This window comes from Halichoeres trimaculatus, unplaced genomic scaffold (genome assembly GCF_033239565.1).
Source record: "Halichoeres trimaculatus isolate MK-OKI-2021-1 unplaced genomic scaffold, fHalTri1.1 fHalTri1_scaffold_13, whole genome shotgun sequence".
Taxonomy (NCBI): domain Eukaryota; kingdom Metazoa; phylum Chordata; class Actinopteri; order Labriformes; family Labridae; genus Halichoeres; species Halichoeres trimaculatus.
In genome coordinates, this window is record NW_027437191.1 from 13,177,412 (window position 1) to 13,194,129 (window position 16,718).

General features: G+C 40.1%; 1 protein-coding gene across 1 annotated transcript in view; it reads right to left on the reverse strand.

Annotated features, from left to right (window-relative positions):
* The window catches only part of LOC141802314 (complement C1r subcomponent-like), a 38,346-nt gene extending 22,799 nt beyond the window's left edge, over positions 1 to 15,547 (reverse strand). Inside the window, exon 1 of the mRNA XM_074685852.1 lies at positions 15,112 to 15,547. Coding sequence (XP_074541953.1) covers positions 15,112 to 15,547 — 436 coding nt within the window. The remainder of the gene's footprint in view (positions 1 to 15,111) is intronic.
* Positions 15,548 to 16,718: the final 1,171 nt, after the last annotated feature.

Consider the following 16,718-nt stretch of genomic DNA (forward strand, 5'->3'; position numbering starts at 1 on the left):
AACAGGGTTACACTTTACACTGAGACACCAGAGACGCCTGCGGGTGGAATTAAGTGTGCCGTCTTTCCTGATTTGGTGCAGTTCTCTGGACATAGTTTTCTTGTTCTTTTGTTATGAATCTGGTCTCAGACTCAGCAGTCTGTGTGCGCTTCTTGGTTTGGAAGGGTTTCTGAGTTACTGACACATGTTTACGTCCTGCTATGTCACAGTCTGGTAAGTGTCCACGGATAATGCAGTCATGAGGATGCAGTGACAGTTGTCTATTTAAATTGATCTCTGGGTACACGCCGGATTTCTCATCAAAAACGTCTACCATCCGTATAAAAGCCCAATAAGAAATGAATCAGTCATATTTTCCTCATTTGGACTCATACTCTGTGAAACTGTTTTAAGCAGTTGCAATCTTTATACTTTTGTTATAATGGGTCTGTCTCATTAAAGGATGATGGATTCAGTATTAAAGCAGTTTGACTATTTTCAGTGGTTTATTCTTGCAGTACTTGATTCTTTGTTGCACTGTGTCCTCTGTGTATACGTACAGGCTCTGTGGTGTCAGCCTGTTTCAGTGGAGAGTTAATGGTCTGATTGATTTGCTTTACAGCATCACTTCTGCTTGACTTCCTGCTGTGTCCACGCAATGAGTTCTGTCTTGCTTTGTTTCTCTTTCTGCAAAGATCTATGCGTGACATCCAGGGGTAGTTCTTTATGGCCAGACTTCTTTAATGTTACTGGCTAAACCGTCCTTTTGTTCCCAGTCGCCAAAAATAATCAGTTAGCTATTACACGAGTCCCAGAAGCAGACAATCTGTCATCTGAGGAGCAGTAATCAGTGACAGGACTTAAGACTTTAAATGATGTTCATTTTTAACACTGGCTTGTCATGATTTATCTCCCACTGTCACAGTGTTTGAACACAGTCAGATACAGCAGGAGTGGCTTTGAATAATGCTGAATGGTATTTTAAAAACTATGATTGTGAGTCCCTTTATGCTGACCTTCCATCATTTGAACAAAAAGGAGCCTGACAAAGGAGAGGGAAGGTCGTGAAAAGCATTTATGTGATGCTGCAGAGAAATAATACAGGACGATATGAACTCAAAGAAACTTTTTTAATCACATGACCTTTTATTCAGCCATCATGAGGTGCATGCTGGATATAATCTTCCATCTGTGATCAGGCAAGCAGGAAAGAGGACAGGGCTGAAGCACTTGTGCCTTTACAAGCCTTCCTTCATTTGACAGTCTGCAGCCTTTTATGACAACAATATAAACCTTGCTTTCATTTCAGGCGCATGGTTATTTTATTCACACACTGTTACCTGACCATAACAGAGGTGGAACATCAACTCATACACATAAACACTGGCTCTAACATGCATCTGGTTATATTCTCAGATCATAAAAAAGTGAGGCATTAATTGTCTCTAGCACGCCCCTGCAGTGATAAAGATGTGAGGCACAGCAAGGTGGCGACCCGTGGTTAAAGAAGCATAAAATTGTAACACTTATACTCAGTGGGGGTTTTAGTAAGGCATGTCATTCATGCCCTTTGAGGCTAATATCTGTGAACAGAACATGCTGGTACTTTCAGAGCTGATTTCACTGTTATCTCTTTTATCCTTAAAGTGTCCTGAGGGACAGAAACATAAACGCATCTTAAAGGGGGAGGAAAACTATGAAACTTTTTTTTTTTTTCTAATCTTTTATGCTCTCTCTAAGGGAGGAGAAAAGCTTAATTCTTGCACGTTTAAGAACATTTGAGAAGCTGTCAGATCAGATTTTACTCATGCCTAAAACATACGACAATACTGCATAGATTCCATTTCAAATGTTTACAGTTGCTTTATATCTGGCTTTCCAAAAGTGGTAAGAAGACATCACTTCTATAGAATTATATTTAAATGCTTGAAACACTGAATAGTAAATGGACTCAGTGTGCTAAAGCACTGTTACTCCATGTCACTCACACATATACACTAAGTGGCTCAAGGTGTTTTTAAGTATAACTACCCTCATTCATATTATTCATACACCTATGGCCATGCCACTTGGGGTAGGGTTTATTGTCTTTGTCTGAGGACATTTTGACATTTGGGCTAAAGGAACTGATTTGAAACCCCTTTTGATTAACAGTTGACTGACACCACCCAAAACATTTGTATTATTTGGTTGTTATTACATTGAACAAGAAAAATTGTAAATCAATTTATCAATAGTCTCAGCACACGATGGGCAGTAGTGCAATTCGGATGGGTAAATTTTTACTTGAGTAAAACAGAATCAGAGTCAAACCTGGTGACATAACATGATGAGAAAGCTCAAAAGTGCTCAGCATCACCAGCTTTTCATCCATCCATCCTAAAATCCTGTCAGCTATGGTTTGTTCGAGCCTTTTCTTACCATCATTTCCTCTCTGGTGAAGAAGTCAAGCTGACGTTTCAGGGCTCCCAATGACTCTGTTATGTCAGCTGTTTTATTCAAGAATATCTCTACCTGAGTGTCTCTGTGTGCTGCTTTGCCTCTATGTAAGGGTCAATGACGGTCATGATTTTTATGATGTAGTTATTCAAAGGCACTAATAGCGACAAGAGTTGGAAACTAGTACTTTGTATAAACTCTCTGCAGCACATCATATTCATGCCTTGTATGAAACTATGTTAAACTGCATTGTCCCGATCAAACAAAGAAATGCAATTCAATTCAAGAGTGTCTTTTTCTTGGCCTGTGCTGTTGACATGGAAGGATGAGCCATAGTAGGGCACCATTTTTTTTTCTAGATGTGTTTCTCTGTGATTCATCACTTCATGCAGTTATATGTGTCTTTTTTTTTTTCCATGGAGACACTTGTCAAAGAATTAAGGTGTTCCCTCTCAGTATCTTAAGTCAGCTGGCAAGCGAGAATATCTGAATTGCCTGAATCATCCATCAAGTTTGAATGAAGATGTCTTTCTGCTTAGTGTTAAGCTCCATGACTGTCTACAGGGTGCAGGTTATTAAGGCACAAGCCACTCTGTATGCATATATAAGGGATGTCTCAGCTTAATAATACTAATACCAATAATAACAATACTAATAATACTACTACTACTACTACTACTACTAATAATAATAATAATAATAATAATAAAAACTTTATTTGGAGACGCCTTTCATGTCACCCTAAAAGCATTGTAAAACATCATAAAAAAAGACATAAAAACAAGTGATTACATTTCACACTGTTGCTCACAAGTGCAACAGACACTGCTTGACTTGAGAAAAACTTAAGGTGCATTTTTCCTCTTGAGCATAGCTTAAGAGACTGCTTTCATACCAGTGAATGGTTACTGCAGAAGTCTTCCAGGAGAGATAAGAGCGCACAGACAGACATTCAGTAGCTGAATGGTTACAGGCATGCTACAGGTCATTTATATTTCTACATCAAGCTGAGCTCTCAACAGCAAAGATTTGTTTCTCATTTTCCATCAGGTCTGGACGATACAGTAAAGAGGCTCTGTCAGTGATCTCACCTCTTGATCTGTAGGTTGTTCATTTGTTGCATATTCATCTGTTAAAAGGATCATTGTATAGTTTTTAGAGCCGAGACACACAAAGCGCAGATGCCAAAGCAATGCTGTTTGCTTCACAGAGGTTAACCCATGCAAGTAAAATATGAATTTGTGTTTTCTTCAACTCTGTATTGAAAAACATTTTTAAATGGCCTCACATTAAGGAAAAGTAAGCCAGCTCTTAATTTGAATTCCCTCTCACACCAGCCACACCAAACACACTATTCAGCAGTCAACATTGTTAATTCAAAAAATAAAAACCTGTTGCTTTTGAAGTGCATTTTGAGATTGAAGCGGAAATCTGTGTTGCTAAATGATTGCACAATGTGCAGGAAGCAAGCTGTGTGTTTTGTTCTCAAGGTTTCAGACGAGTGGGTGTCATCGACTGAAGAAGTCCTTCATACACACTGACCTATGGAGAAAAAAAAGCATACTGATGAACAAAAAAGTGAACAAAATCATTCAGCTAACTTTTGTGTGCTCTTATTCATTCCTCTTCCCACAGTAGCTTGCGCTTGTTTTGAGTGATGTGATGGTGTCACGATGCACGGCATTTTAAAATATAAACACCTGTCTGAATAAAAACTACATCTTCTTCTGCTACAAATAAGACACATGATTAAGATATGGCTTTAGTTGTCCTTGAAGTATCTCAAATATTTACAAGTAAATAATAAATACAGACATAAGCTGTAACTATCTGGTGTAATGAGCTGACAAATTAAAGTCTGCACTGCCTGGAATCTCTTTATTTACTCTTGATTGAAGAAGAGGTAAATAACTCTTATATCTAAGCTCCATCTCTGTTGCACCTTGAAAGCAGTAGTTTATTTAATTGTAGAATAAAAATCTGTGGAGTATGAAGTTTGTGACGATCCTACAGTGAATTCAGCTCATCAAAAATAAGAGGTGAGAGGATCACATACCTGTGAGCCTCTGTCCCTTTTCCTCGCACCACTCCCATGTCCCATTTTTAAAACTTTATGTCTTCGCCTTTCCAGTCACATTTCAACTGAAATGAATCTCTAGATTATTCATTTGAGTGAGGAGAGAGAGAAAATGCTCTGCTTTCAATGTGCTCTGTCTTAAATCAGTCAGTGCTTCAAGTATTTTATTAGAAACGCTAAAGTTGGTTTGCCTAACAAAACATTTTATGACTTGATGCTTAATTTTCCCTCCCAGTTTTATTTGGCAAACTGTCTGCTGGCTAAATAGAGGCAGCTCTGTGGAGTCTTGGTTCCTGTGGGTGCATATTATGAGAGTGTCTGAGATGAAGCACAGACCAGCTGTTTTCCGCCTCCGGGAAAATGACAATAATCTCTGTGTGATTTAGTCGGTGGTGGTTCCAGTTATTTCTTCCATTACTCTAGGCCAACTTGTACTTCTGCATACCCACTCCACCTCCAGTTTGTAACATTATCCCCATTTCCACCAGGCAGTCCAGTTCAGCACAGTTTGGTACGGGTTGGATTGGTTCAGCCTGATCCTGTTTGCGTTTCCACAGCCAACCGTGTCCCCTCATGGTAGACAGCGTGTAAGCCAGATGCTTATAGCCGCGTCAGTTACATAATAGTGTGACACCATAAGAGCGTGACACAGTGTACCCCCCTAATAAATCAAATGAAGAAGAAAATCAGGACACAGTAAACAAAGGTCATTGATGGAAGACATCCAGCATTTCATCTTCTTTGTGATTTCCATGTGTCTCTTTGTTACAAAGCACAATTAAGTTTTGTTTCAGAGAAGACTGCGTACTGCAAGGGGAGAGACAGCCGCTGTCGCATGGAAAGTGACTATTCTTTTGACCAATCAGCGGACTGCAGTGTCATTGCTCCACCTTCTGAGATCTTGGGTTTAGTGTGGCACCCCTACAGATAAAGATGGGTACCTTTCACATTTGAAATGATACAGTACCGATGCCCGGTACCTGGCAATCAGTACTCGTACTTAAAGGGACCAAGTTTTGGTACTTTTTTGAGTTTATGTGATAAAAAATATCAATTTGTTTCACAATGAAATGTATATAATATTTCAATTTAACATATTTATTCTTAAATATATAACCTTGCCATGCTGTGTTCATTTCAAGCATGTAAAATCGCCTAATCTTCCACTCCCTTGCAGTCACAAGGATGTGTTTAGGTACCTAAACATGGTACCTTTTGGTTTTTTACGTGAAGCGATACCTGGTACTTTTGACAGAATTTAGTCGGTACCTATAAAAGTTCCTAATTTGGTACCCATCTCTACCAAAGGGTCCCAAAAAGTAGGATGGCTAGTCTCTGCTATTTGGGGATCTGTCAATGACCGAGACGAACCAAACTGAACCGCTTGGGGGTAACAGGGCTTTTATGTCTACTTTGGGGATATAGGTAGCTTTTGACTGTAAAAATCCAACACAGCAAAAATAAATAAATAGAAAATAAAAAATCTTATCGTAGAGATTTGTGTTTGGGTTGAACCTGCAATTTTTGTGAATGATGTACAGCTAAGTCCATTTGTCTACAGCTTTTCTGTGTATTACTTTCATCCTTCTGTCTACTACTTGTCTAATCAGAATCAAAATCAGAGTCAGAATCAGAATCACCTTTATTCGCCAAGTATTTTCAAGAATACAAGGAACTTGACTCCGGTTTAAACTGCACTCTCTCAGTACAAACTTTGTGAATAGAATTACAAAAGTAGAAAAAATAGAATAAAAGATTCTGGGCAAGGTGGCAAAAAACCCTAATGACAGGGTTGGTAACTGTGTCAAAAGCAAAGCACGAAACCAGGAAGTGCCAAGGCCTATTTTTTTTTTCTTTTTGCTTCAGGTTTAATGGAGCATGTGAGGGCCAAGGTTGAGAGGCCATGTCCCATGGTTGATGCTCCTTTCCAGTAGTCTCCCATCCTTCTCTGAATGATGAGAGATCAGAGAAACAATCTCCCATCTCTGTCCTCTGGTGGGGAATAATTATTTTGTCTGTTGGCTACAGTCACAGAGTCTGTCTTGCTGTGAGGCAACCAACACTGTGCAGCCCAGGTTGGATTATGAAAAATAAAATAAAATACAAGACTGTGTAAGTTTGTATCTGCCCCTGCCCAAATTTAGTGTCCTTGTCTTTTAACAGACCTGCTTTTTTAATTTTTCAAGTTGTTAATCTTTTTGATTCGAACAAGATATTATAAATAACTTGTTCAAAAGTTCAGCCTTCCACACTAAACAGATCAACAGTTAATGTGAAAAGTGATTATCCAGAAGGAGATTTACAGGGATTTTCATTCAAAGACAACAACAAGCACAGGGCCAGGAAACTGTTGCAGGCATCATGCTCTGCTATCACTGTTGACTCTGAGTTCACTTAGCATGCAGGCTCAGCTCTGCTGGTTATTTGAAGGCTTGTCTTGTGCGATTGTCTCGTCTCACTGGAGCCCTCAGCATCCTCAGCTTTCGTGTTTGCCTCACACTCCCAAACCTATTCTGATGTGATGGCAAAAACAATCAGACAGAGAGACAGTGACACCAACTCCCCGAGGTTGAATCTGTAAGTCCTTTGCTCCCCTGCATCCTGGTAAACACATTTTGAAGATGACCAGTGAGAGTTCAGTTTTTGAGAAAGAAGAGCCTGGTGAGAGGCGTCTTCTTTTTTTTTTTGCTGGGTCAGAGTCTCACAGGAAGAAATAAACAAAACCAAGGCATTGGGAAGAGAAGATGATGACAGGGCAATCATCAGTGAGTCTTGCAATTTCTTTTCACATCCTTCATTTATTTTTACAGCCTGGATTCATCAGTGAGTAGTCTACAGATGTACCTGCAGCTGACTGCCACATATCAATTGACTCCCATCAATCTGTAGAGGGGAGACACTTCATTGACTCAAATTTTAAACACTTTTTGTAAAAGTTGCCATCCTTATAAGCAACCCTATGTTCCTTTCTCAAGGCAAGTTAAAAGAAGTGTTTAGATAAGTTTAGAGCATCCAAGACAAATGACACAGTTTGGTTTAACGTGCGATCACTGTGACAAAGAAAGCTGCGGGGAATGAGTGGATAAAACTAGATAGTGCACCTGAAATCAGCCTTGACACAGTGGGACATTAGCATTACTCTTCACCTCTGGTTTTTATTTCAACAGCAGAATAAATGTCAGTGCTGGCAGGACTCCCTGTGCTGTGTCTCATTCACCTTCCTGAACCATTGTATTTACACAAAAAGCAGCACTGCTGGAGGTGAAATGCTGAATTACATATTTTAAATTAGCTTCAATAAAGACATTGAAATGTTCAGTCAGACTGACAAATAAATAGAAAATCAATTCAAGCTCAATTAAATACTTTGATTATATGACTTAAACTGCATATTTCTCAATGTATGACATTTCAGTTAATTTGAGCTTTGCAAGGTTTCTACACATTACTGTGCAAGTACGAACATGTTCAGATGCTTCTCACATTCTTGACTAATACATGCTGTCATCCCATCCATCCTTCATTTACTGTCACTGTTTGCAGTTAGATGGCAGTAGCTTTACATTATCTTTCTTTGCTGCAAATACTATTTAGCACACTGACCATATTGTTGTTTTCTCCCTGTCTTTACTGTCTTTCTCTTTAGTTAAATACAAAACTTAAGTACCAGAACAAGCTGTTTAGGCAAGATTGGTTGTGAGCAAGTACAAGCCAAGCCAAGATAAGATAAGACAGGATAAGATCTACTTAATTAACCCTGCAGGAAATTGGGTGCATGATAATAATAATAATAATAATAATAATAATAATAATAATAATAATAATAATAATAATAATAATAATAATAATAATAATAATAATGATAATAACATTAGTAAAGGTAAAACAACAAACTGTCAGTGAACAAATAACAAAAGATACAAAACTCAATCAAAAGTGTTGATTTAATACTAAAAAGTGTTGGAGTGGAAATTCAGTATACAAGTGTCCAAGTCAAATGCAGAAAAAGTGCCTGAGATAACAGGATGAATAAGTTACAGCAAACAGACCGCTGAAATAGTTTGACATTGATGAAATAAAAAAATATCTTGAGTTTTGTGATTCTCTCCCAGAAATAATTAGACAAGGCTTTCGTTGTTTTCAGCCGTGAATAATTTGCTGTGATAAACTCTAAACAGTGATTTATAACACTAACTCTGGATACCTCATCCAGATATGTGGAAGAACTATGTTTCATCAAAAAGGATCGCAACTCCTCATTTCTTCTTCTTTCTTTCTGAGGCAACTTTTGTTTAACTTAGCTACAGTACTAGTAGTGTCATCTCACAGGTATCTCTGGTTGGAGATATAAAGAGGTGTGAAAAATGATGGAGAGCAGAAGCAATTTATGGTATGAGAATTGGAGGTATGTGCAGGAGACCTTGCAGTCAAACTTTCACAACTGATTGTAATGGATAAAATACACCGAATGCATCTGCAGTGGGTCTCCGTTCTGTAATGGCAAATGGATCAAATAGGTTTAATTCAAATCAGTCTGTCAACTTACACTGGATCCGTTCTGTTGCAGTATGTCTGCGTGGCTGGTTTGTTGTGTTGCAGGAAATACGCAGCCATCCTATTTTTGATGGACGCAGAGCTGTGACATATAAATCCAGCACAGGGAAGATCGAGCAGGACAGGAAGTTATGACCAGAAACTATCTAAAAACACCCAGTGACTTTCAAAAGAAAACAAACCATGTCAAAATCAGTTTGTGTTTACCTAAGCTACGATGATAAGAGGACATAATGAGCGGAGCCAGACCAGGAGTCAAAAGGTTTGAGGTTTCACAGCCCAACATGACTGAAGAGAGACTTATCAATGGAGAGGGAAGCGCAGGAACTCCTTGTTATCTGTCAGTCATGCAGCTTGTCAAACTGAACAGGCAGCCAGTGTAAGTTGACAAACCTAGTCAACGGAGTCACACTGCAGACATATATGATGTAGTTCAGGCGTTAGAGATAATCAGAACTGACTCTGCTGATTATTGGACTGGTAACAATGAGCTTTGCTGATGCAAGAGAGTGTGTTACCCAGATTTAACTCTCTGTTGTCTTTTCCTGCTGCTGTTTTCATTTTTCCTTATTTTTCTTTTTATTCTTTAACATCCAAGGCTTTTGGGCTTTGCCAGTCCCGGGAGTCCTTTGCCGATAAGCCTTTTCCTACACTGCCATCCTGGAGATGAGAATTCAGCATTCAGTCATTTAAGCCCGCACCAACTAATAACCTTCAATGTCTGACTTATTGATATTTATTTGCCTCACAGAGAGCAGGGTTTGGATTGAATATTAAAGAGCAGGGCTACAGGATGTTCACAGCAGGAATATAGACGTCATGGTGCTCTGGAGCATTAACAGTCACCCCAACAGTCTCTGTGACATTCAGCAGTTGGAAATGGCATTTGTGACTTTCATTGAGTGAGAACAATATATTTACTTCGGTCGTCTCATCTCGCCCCTGAGCAGAGCAGGGAGCTGCTATAAAAGCTGTGTGAGGAGAGAGTCCTCACACTGTCGACAGTCAGACATGATTTTATCAGCACAGTAAAGCCGTGGATACAAACACTGGAGTTGTTGCTTAATGTGATATATTCTTTCTTCTTTTTTTCCTCTTGCATAAACTGTCTTCACATGATTATAATTCTTGATGTTTCAATGCATCATGAGACCTCTCTTACCTGCCACATGAAAGAGATGAAGATAAGACAGTAGATGATAAATTTGTGACAATCTGTGATGCATATGTCCCTTCAACAGTTCATAAAAAAGATGTTCCGTGATAGTTCTGATTAACACAAAAATCCCTTTCAAGCTTACAACACATGGAAGAGAAATGGCAGAATTTACTAGCATTTTAAGTTTTGCTCATGTGTGTGTGAACTGTAGCGGAAATGATGAGCATATGGAGTAATGCTAATATGTGCAGCTTTTTAAAGGTCAGTGGGTTGCAGGGGGAAATGAGTATAAAGCAGGAATACTGTGGAGAAACAGGCAGTGACTGCAGGAGGCTGATAGTGTCAGTATTCAGAGCAAACATCAGTTTAAGGTCTGTGATATTCACTGTTATTTGGAGATTTGACCACAAGACCCCAGAGTTCTAAATATTAGGTTTTAACACCTGAGGATATCAGACGTGTGTGTAGTCAACACCAGTTGTGATTTCTTTCCAATCAGGCTGCCCTTCCTGAGGGTTCTGTTTACTTTTTTCAGGGTTTCTTTAACCAGAGCAAATATCAGGGTGTTTAAAAATGTCCACTCCTCATCTGCTGAGTCCACCCTCACATCCAAAGGGTTTGGATTTCTTGACTTACTGGAATACACCGTGACTGATTCAAGCTCCAGTGAATACAAAAACACTTTTTAGTTTGTTTCCTCCCTTGAGGACAGACCTGAAAACCACGCTTTTACTTTTTTCAAATTCGAATCACGATTCTGTTTCACGGGACATTTTAAGATCTGTAATATATATCTTTCATACGCTGAAGTAAACCAGTGTGAAATCTCTGTAACTATCTACTGCTGATCTGAGACTCACCAGAAACAAATGCCGCTGGCTGCTGAACCATCGGATGTAATGAGCCAAGAAATGACATAGAGGCATAAATCATCTTCAGACACAGATATGATGACTGGGAATGAGTTCCAAGAATGGAGCTGTGGGTATAAAGAAAGCAGAGAAGCGTAGTGCTAAATATACAGTGGACACATATACAGTACAGCCAAACGCACTGAGTAGGACATGTTCATATCTGATGCATCCATGCATAAATTAGCTCATGTGCTGCAGTGTGTAATGTTGTGATAGTCAGAGGTGGCCTTGGCACAAAAAACATAATGTACAGTATTGGTGCTCACTACAGACCACCTTTTGTGGCTCGCTTGAAGAGGGAATTGATCCTCTAGTTTGCGACCCCAGAGATACCTGCAACAAATGCTTCAGTGGCATGACATGTTTTTCTCCTGCAGCGTTTGTGTGTGAATTTGTGCACATAAACAGAAAGAGCAAGAGCTGAAAGAAAGGGAATTTTAAAAAAAAGTTTTACACTTTGCAGACAATTTAGTTTCTTTTAGAGTTTCCTGGAGATCTGGTTGTCAGCTTGTTTGCTGGTGAAGCAGCAGGAAGAGCAGCAGCAGTTGAGAGATTATGATAAGACCCTTCAGAGGCAGACAATAGACGCAAAAATGCTGCTGGAATTAATGAGTGAAACTCCATCACTCCTCATCTGATTAAGACCCAGTGACAATCTTCATGCCACAGTCTCTAGTTTGCACCATCAATGATTAATAGACCGTAATATCCTGCTCACCCATCTCCCCTCCCCCTCTTTCATTCCCCTGTCCTCCATGTTTACTTCCTCTCCCCCTGCACCATACTTTGTCTTGTCCCATTCATTAGGCTAATTTGACATTTGGACCTGATAGAGGAGTTTTTTTTCTTTTGCAGAGCAGCAATAATGAAATCAAAATGCGGCTTCCTCTGTATTAGCAGCATTTGTGGGTCTAACACGGACTAACAAACTGCTAATTCTCTGCTTGCGATTCATTAAATTGACAGACATTTGCATAATTCAGCCTCCTGCTCTCTGTCCTCCTCAAAGGCTGCTTGTGTACTCTCTGGTCACAGTGGAATTAGAAGCTGTCAACGTGGTTGCTTGTTTGATCAGATTTGATTGTTTGCATAGGGATTGATACAATAATTGCAATAATTTGTGCCTTGAATGCCTAATTTTGGAGGTTAAAATGCTATGTTGAATAATTTCAACCATTAGATATATTTCTCTGACAAGTTAAAAAAAAACAGTGATTTTTCACCTGTCAGATTTGAAATCAGAAGGAAAATGGTGAAGTTAAAATCCCCACCTCATATAATGTGGATTATTCAGCTGGTGTGCTGTGTTAAACTTTTCCAAAGGTTTGACCAGTTGTATGAATTATTTCACCTGAAAGACCCCATAAAAAAATTGTACCAGGAACACAAGCATAAAGCAGTGCTCTTTATCAATCACTTCTTAATTCCAGTCCATTGTGCTGTTAAGGCTTTTATTTGGTCCGATGGCTTTGTGACATGGTTAACCCATCATATCAAACTATATACAATTCCAAGCAGACACTGCAAAACCCAGTTACAAATGATTCAAGATCAGACAAACAGACAGATAAACTCTCCCCAAAACACAACCTCCTTGGTGAACGGAACAAAAATTTTATTCTAGGAATGTATAGTTTATTAATTCCTTTCTTTATCCGCAGATGGATGTTTACATTTTGAAGTTCAATGCCATGGTCATTGCCACACTTTTCTCCTCCAATTCACATCATCAGAGAAACACACTAACAGGCATTGACCCAAGTTGAATTAAATCTGTCCAAATGTTCTGTATTTGAAAATTCTGTTCCTGAATCAGATTACCTTTGACCCTTTGGCTTGCTGCTTAACTGGAGATTATTTTCGAGCCGCTATATCTCATTGAAAATCTGTTGAACTGAATGTTCAAAATGGGATATGGAAGAAGTCATTGCATTTTGGAGATGATCCAGAACGTGTTTATAACTACCCCGATCACTGGTGTTGGAAATGAGGTGAGGTGTACGACATACATCTATGTGTCAATTCTACTGTTTTCAAACTCAAAATGATGTCTGAGTTCTGAATTCCCCAAATACTTAAATTACTTCTTTTTGGAAATGTGATGCTATCTATCTGACCAAAACACCTTAAAATTATTAACCCGACTCCATTCTCCTCTCACCTCTTTCCGCGTTGTTCATTGATGGGGAAGGATCAGGAGGTGTCCTGGTTCTCAGTTGAACACAAATTTATTAACAATAGGTCAAAAATATGCATTTACAGAGCTCTCTGGTGCAGCCTCATTTCCCTGTTCCCTACATGTTGCAGAGACAGTTCATGAGACTGCCCCTGTCTCTCTATCACGGCACCAATATATAGTCACTAACAGAGTTTCTCTAAGGAATGTAGGTTGAAACGTCTTTTTTTTGGCTCTCCAGGTGCTGTCCCCCTCTAATTGGCTGCTGGCAGTGTTGCCAACTAAGCGATTTTGTCACTATTTTTAGTGACTTTCTGGACCCCCCAGTGACAAAATTAGAGAAAGCGACTAGCGACAAATCTAGCGACCCCCACTGGGTCATTGTGATTTTCAACACTGTCAGGTAACAAATTATCAGACAAACCTGCAACTACCGAATTAAACACCCTTCATATCCCTTGCATATAAAAAACAAAAACTTATGGGTTAACCATAAAGTGAAGTTACGTGCATTCCTCCCCTATAATAATGAAGAGCTGCAGTACCAGGTGCCCTATGAGCACTATCTCAACCACATGCTATGAACTATGGGAAACAGAGGAAGAGAAGGTGAAGGAGGTAGAGGTGATATTGCTGGCATTTTGGTGGGCTCTGCTTCCTAATGACTTGCTTAGATTATTCAGCTGGTGTGCAGTGTCACGCTCGATAAACTGCTCTCCGCTAGAGGGAAAGGCTGCAGCCAGAGAGGGGGCAGGGGCTGCAGGTGGAGGTGTCAGGAGACAGTGGGGTAATGTTCTCTAAAATGCCTGGAAGGTGTGCAACCTTTATACTGCAGAGAGGGCATGGGGAGCATATGAAATATTGTACACCCCACCAGCCAATTACCCTGTTCCCTGGCTTCAGGAAAAAACCCTTCATTATGGAGTCCATAACAGTGTCACAACCCAGCTTCACTATTATCACACCTTTGTTCTTTATGTTGACACTGCAACAGAATAACATTAGTGGTTACATTTAAAGATGTTAAAACAAAGAGAGCTCCACGTACTCATATTCAGGTGTGCACAAACACAAAGTGCTGTTTTACTCTGCCTGCTTTGACTCTGAAACTTGGTGCTACCATAATGCTTGGGATTAAACTGAAGGGGAGACATTACAGGGGTGTTCATAGTGTGCCTTATGTTAGTAGTCTTAAAAAGTGCTGAGTAAACAGATTTTTACAGTTTACAGATATTATTTTCATTAACATCTTTCAACTTGGACACAGTAAAGGCATTTATTAAATGATATTAATGATAAAAAAAATCAGAAAAAAATATATGTGACTAGATGTTTGATTATTATGTTGTAACATATATAAAAAAGTTGACAGCATTTCATTGATCAGAAACGATGGAAAAAAAGATAGGTTTACAAAAGTATAGTGTACATAAGTGTACAATAAACCCCATTAAACTCAAGTTTTCTTTCAGTTAATTAAAAAAAAAAAAATTATATTTACACTGCTGTAAGTTCTGTTTACAGAGGTAGACATGCCGAACGGTCATGTTTGTCTACGGCAGATTTTGGGGGACATAAAGAGCAAAGTGTGGTTTTCAGTAAGAGCCTGGAAACACGTTCTGACATCTACATCTCTCTGAGATCTCTCGGAAGTTAGGCAGGGAAGGGGGGGCATTTTTTGTTGTTTTGCACAAAAGAAGGTAGTGGAGAACGGCAGCAGAGGACAGGGAAGGAGGTGGAGGATGGTGACGGAGGATGGCAAAGGAGGTGGCAGAAGACTGTAGTGTAGACAAATGATAGGATAAGGGAGGACGGTGGAGGTGGTGGACAGCGGAGGAGGTGAAGGACAGTAGTGGGGGTTGGTGTAGGAGGTTAGAGAAGACATCAGCAAAAGCAAGGGATGAAGGAGGTGAAGGACGGCAGAGGAGGTGGCAGATGCTGGAGGACCAGGAAGATGGCGGATGTAAAGGATGGCTGAAGAGGTGAAAGGCTTCAGAGGAGGCGGCAAAGGACCATGGAGGCGGAGGTGGCAGATGGCAAAGGGTGGCAGATGGCATCAGAGAAGGTGGGGTATGGAGGAGGACCACCAAGAAGGTCATGAACGGTGGAGGCATCCGAGGATGGTGGCAGAAGGCGGTGGAGGCGGAAGTGGAGGCGAGGTGGTGCATGGAGGTGGAGGACAGTGGAGGCTGGTGGTGGCTGGTGGAGAAGGAAGAGGACAGAGGAGGTGACAGATGGTGGTTATTCATTTCTCCTATCTCCTTTCTCCATAAACAACCTCCATGTCTTTACCATAGTGTCCCTGTTAAAATACAAGACTTTCAATAAATGGCCTACTGTGTTTAAACTTGATCAGGTTTCTTTCTTTTGCACACTCAGGGGCCTTTTGTTAAACCTCAGCAGTACCAAGCATTCTTCCTTTGTGGGGTCAGCTGCTCATCACATCTTTTTAGTGTCTGTCCTCATCCAGCCTGGGTGTGAGGATGTCTCTAAATACACATTAGATGAAGCCCATTTCATCCGTTCGGTCTAAATTCACTTAGTTCAACAAAAGAATACACCTATACCATAACACACCGCGTTCCCATAAGCTACATTTGCTACAGTATAGTCTATCCCTTGCTCTCCTCAGCATCCTCTTCTTTTTTTTTAATGGGTCATTTCAGCAGCCCTCTCTGTTTGTTCATTCCTCTTGTCTTGGTCGTCTCCTGGGTCATTAATCTATACTGCTCCAACCGCTCCTCTGGGTCGGACCAAGCTGCTGCCCCACTCACTGTGCGCTCTGAAACACTGCTGTGTTCATACTGATTTAAAACAGAGACAGAGAATGACTGTTGGAGAAATCACCCAAAGTCTTTCATCACCTGGTGCAAGAGAGCGTGTCCTTGTTTTAGGGGAAGAAGTAATTACAGATGTATCAAACTTTGTAATAAAGCTCACCTGACGCAGTCACTGAGAGTGATAGAAATTATTAGAGCTGACAGAGTCTGGAATCTGTAGTTGCAGCTCATCTGATCTCTGTTAGGCATAGACATCAGTCTCAGGTTTATGAAAGGTGTCCTTGTTTTTGGCCATTTAGACTTGACTCTATAAGCATCCCTGTTAATCAAGGGAAGTCAAAACAACTAAAATGGTTGTTCTGATATACATTATTCTTTTACAAGCTTTAAAATAATATTTTTCCAAGCTGCATCTCTGATTAGACAATCTATGCCCTCAGCATGAGCGTGTGTGTGCGTCAGTGAGAGCACTTAATCAGGTGTGCCGCCCTGCTTCCGAGTGGTCAAAGAACATTGGCAAAGCACTTGTGATTGGCTGCTGAAACGGAGGGAAACCCTCCGTTTCAGCAGCCAAGTGATGTCACCGCAGAGAAGAGGGAACCCCTGGCTTGACTGTGTTTCTACCGGCCACATCAGCTGT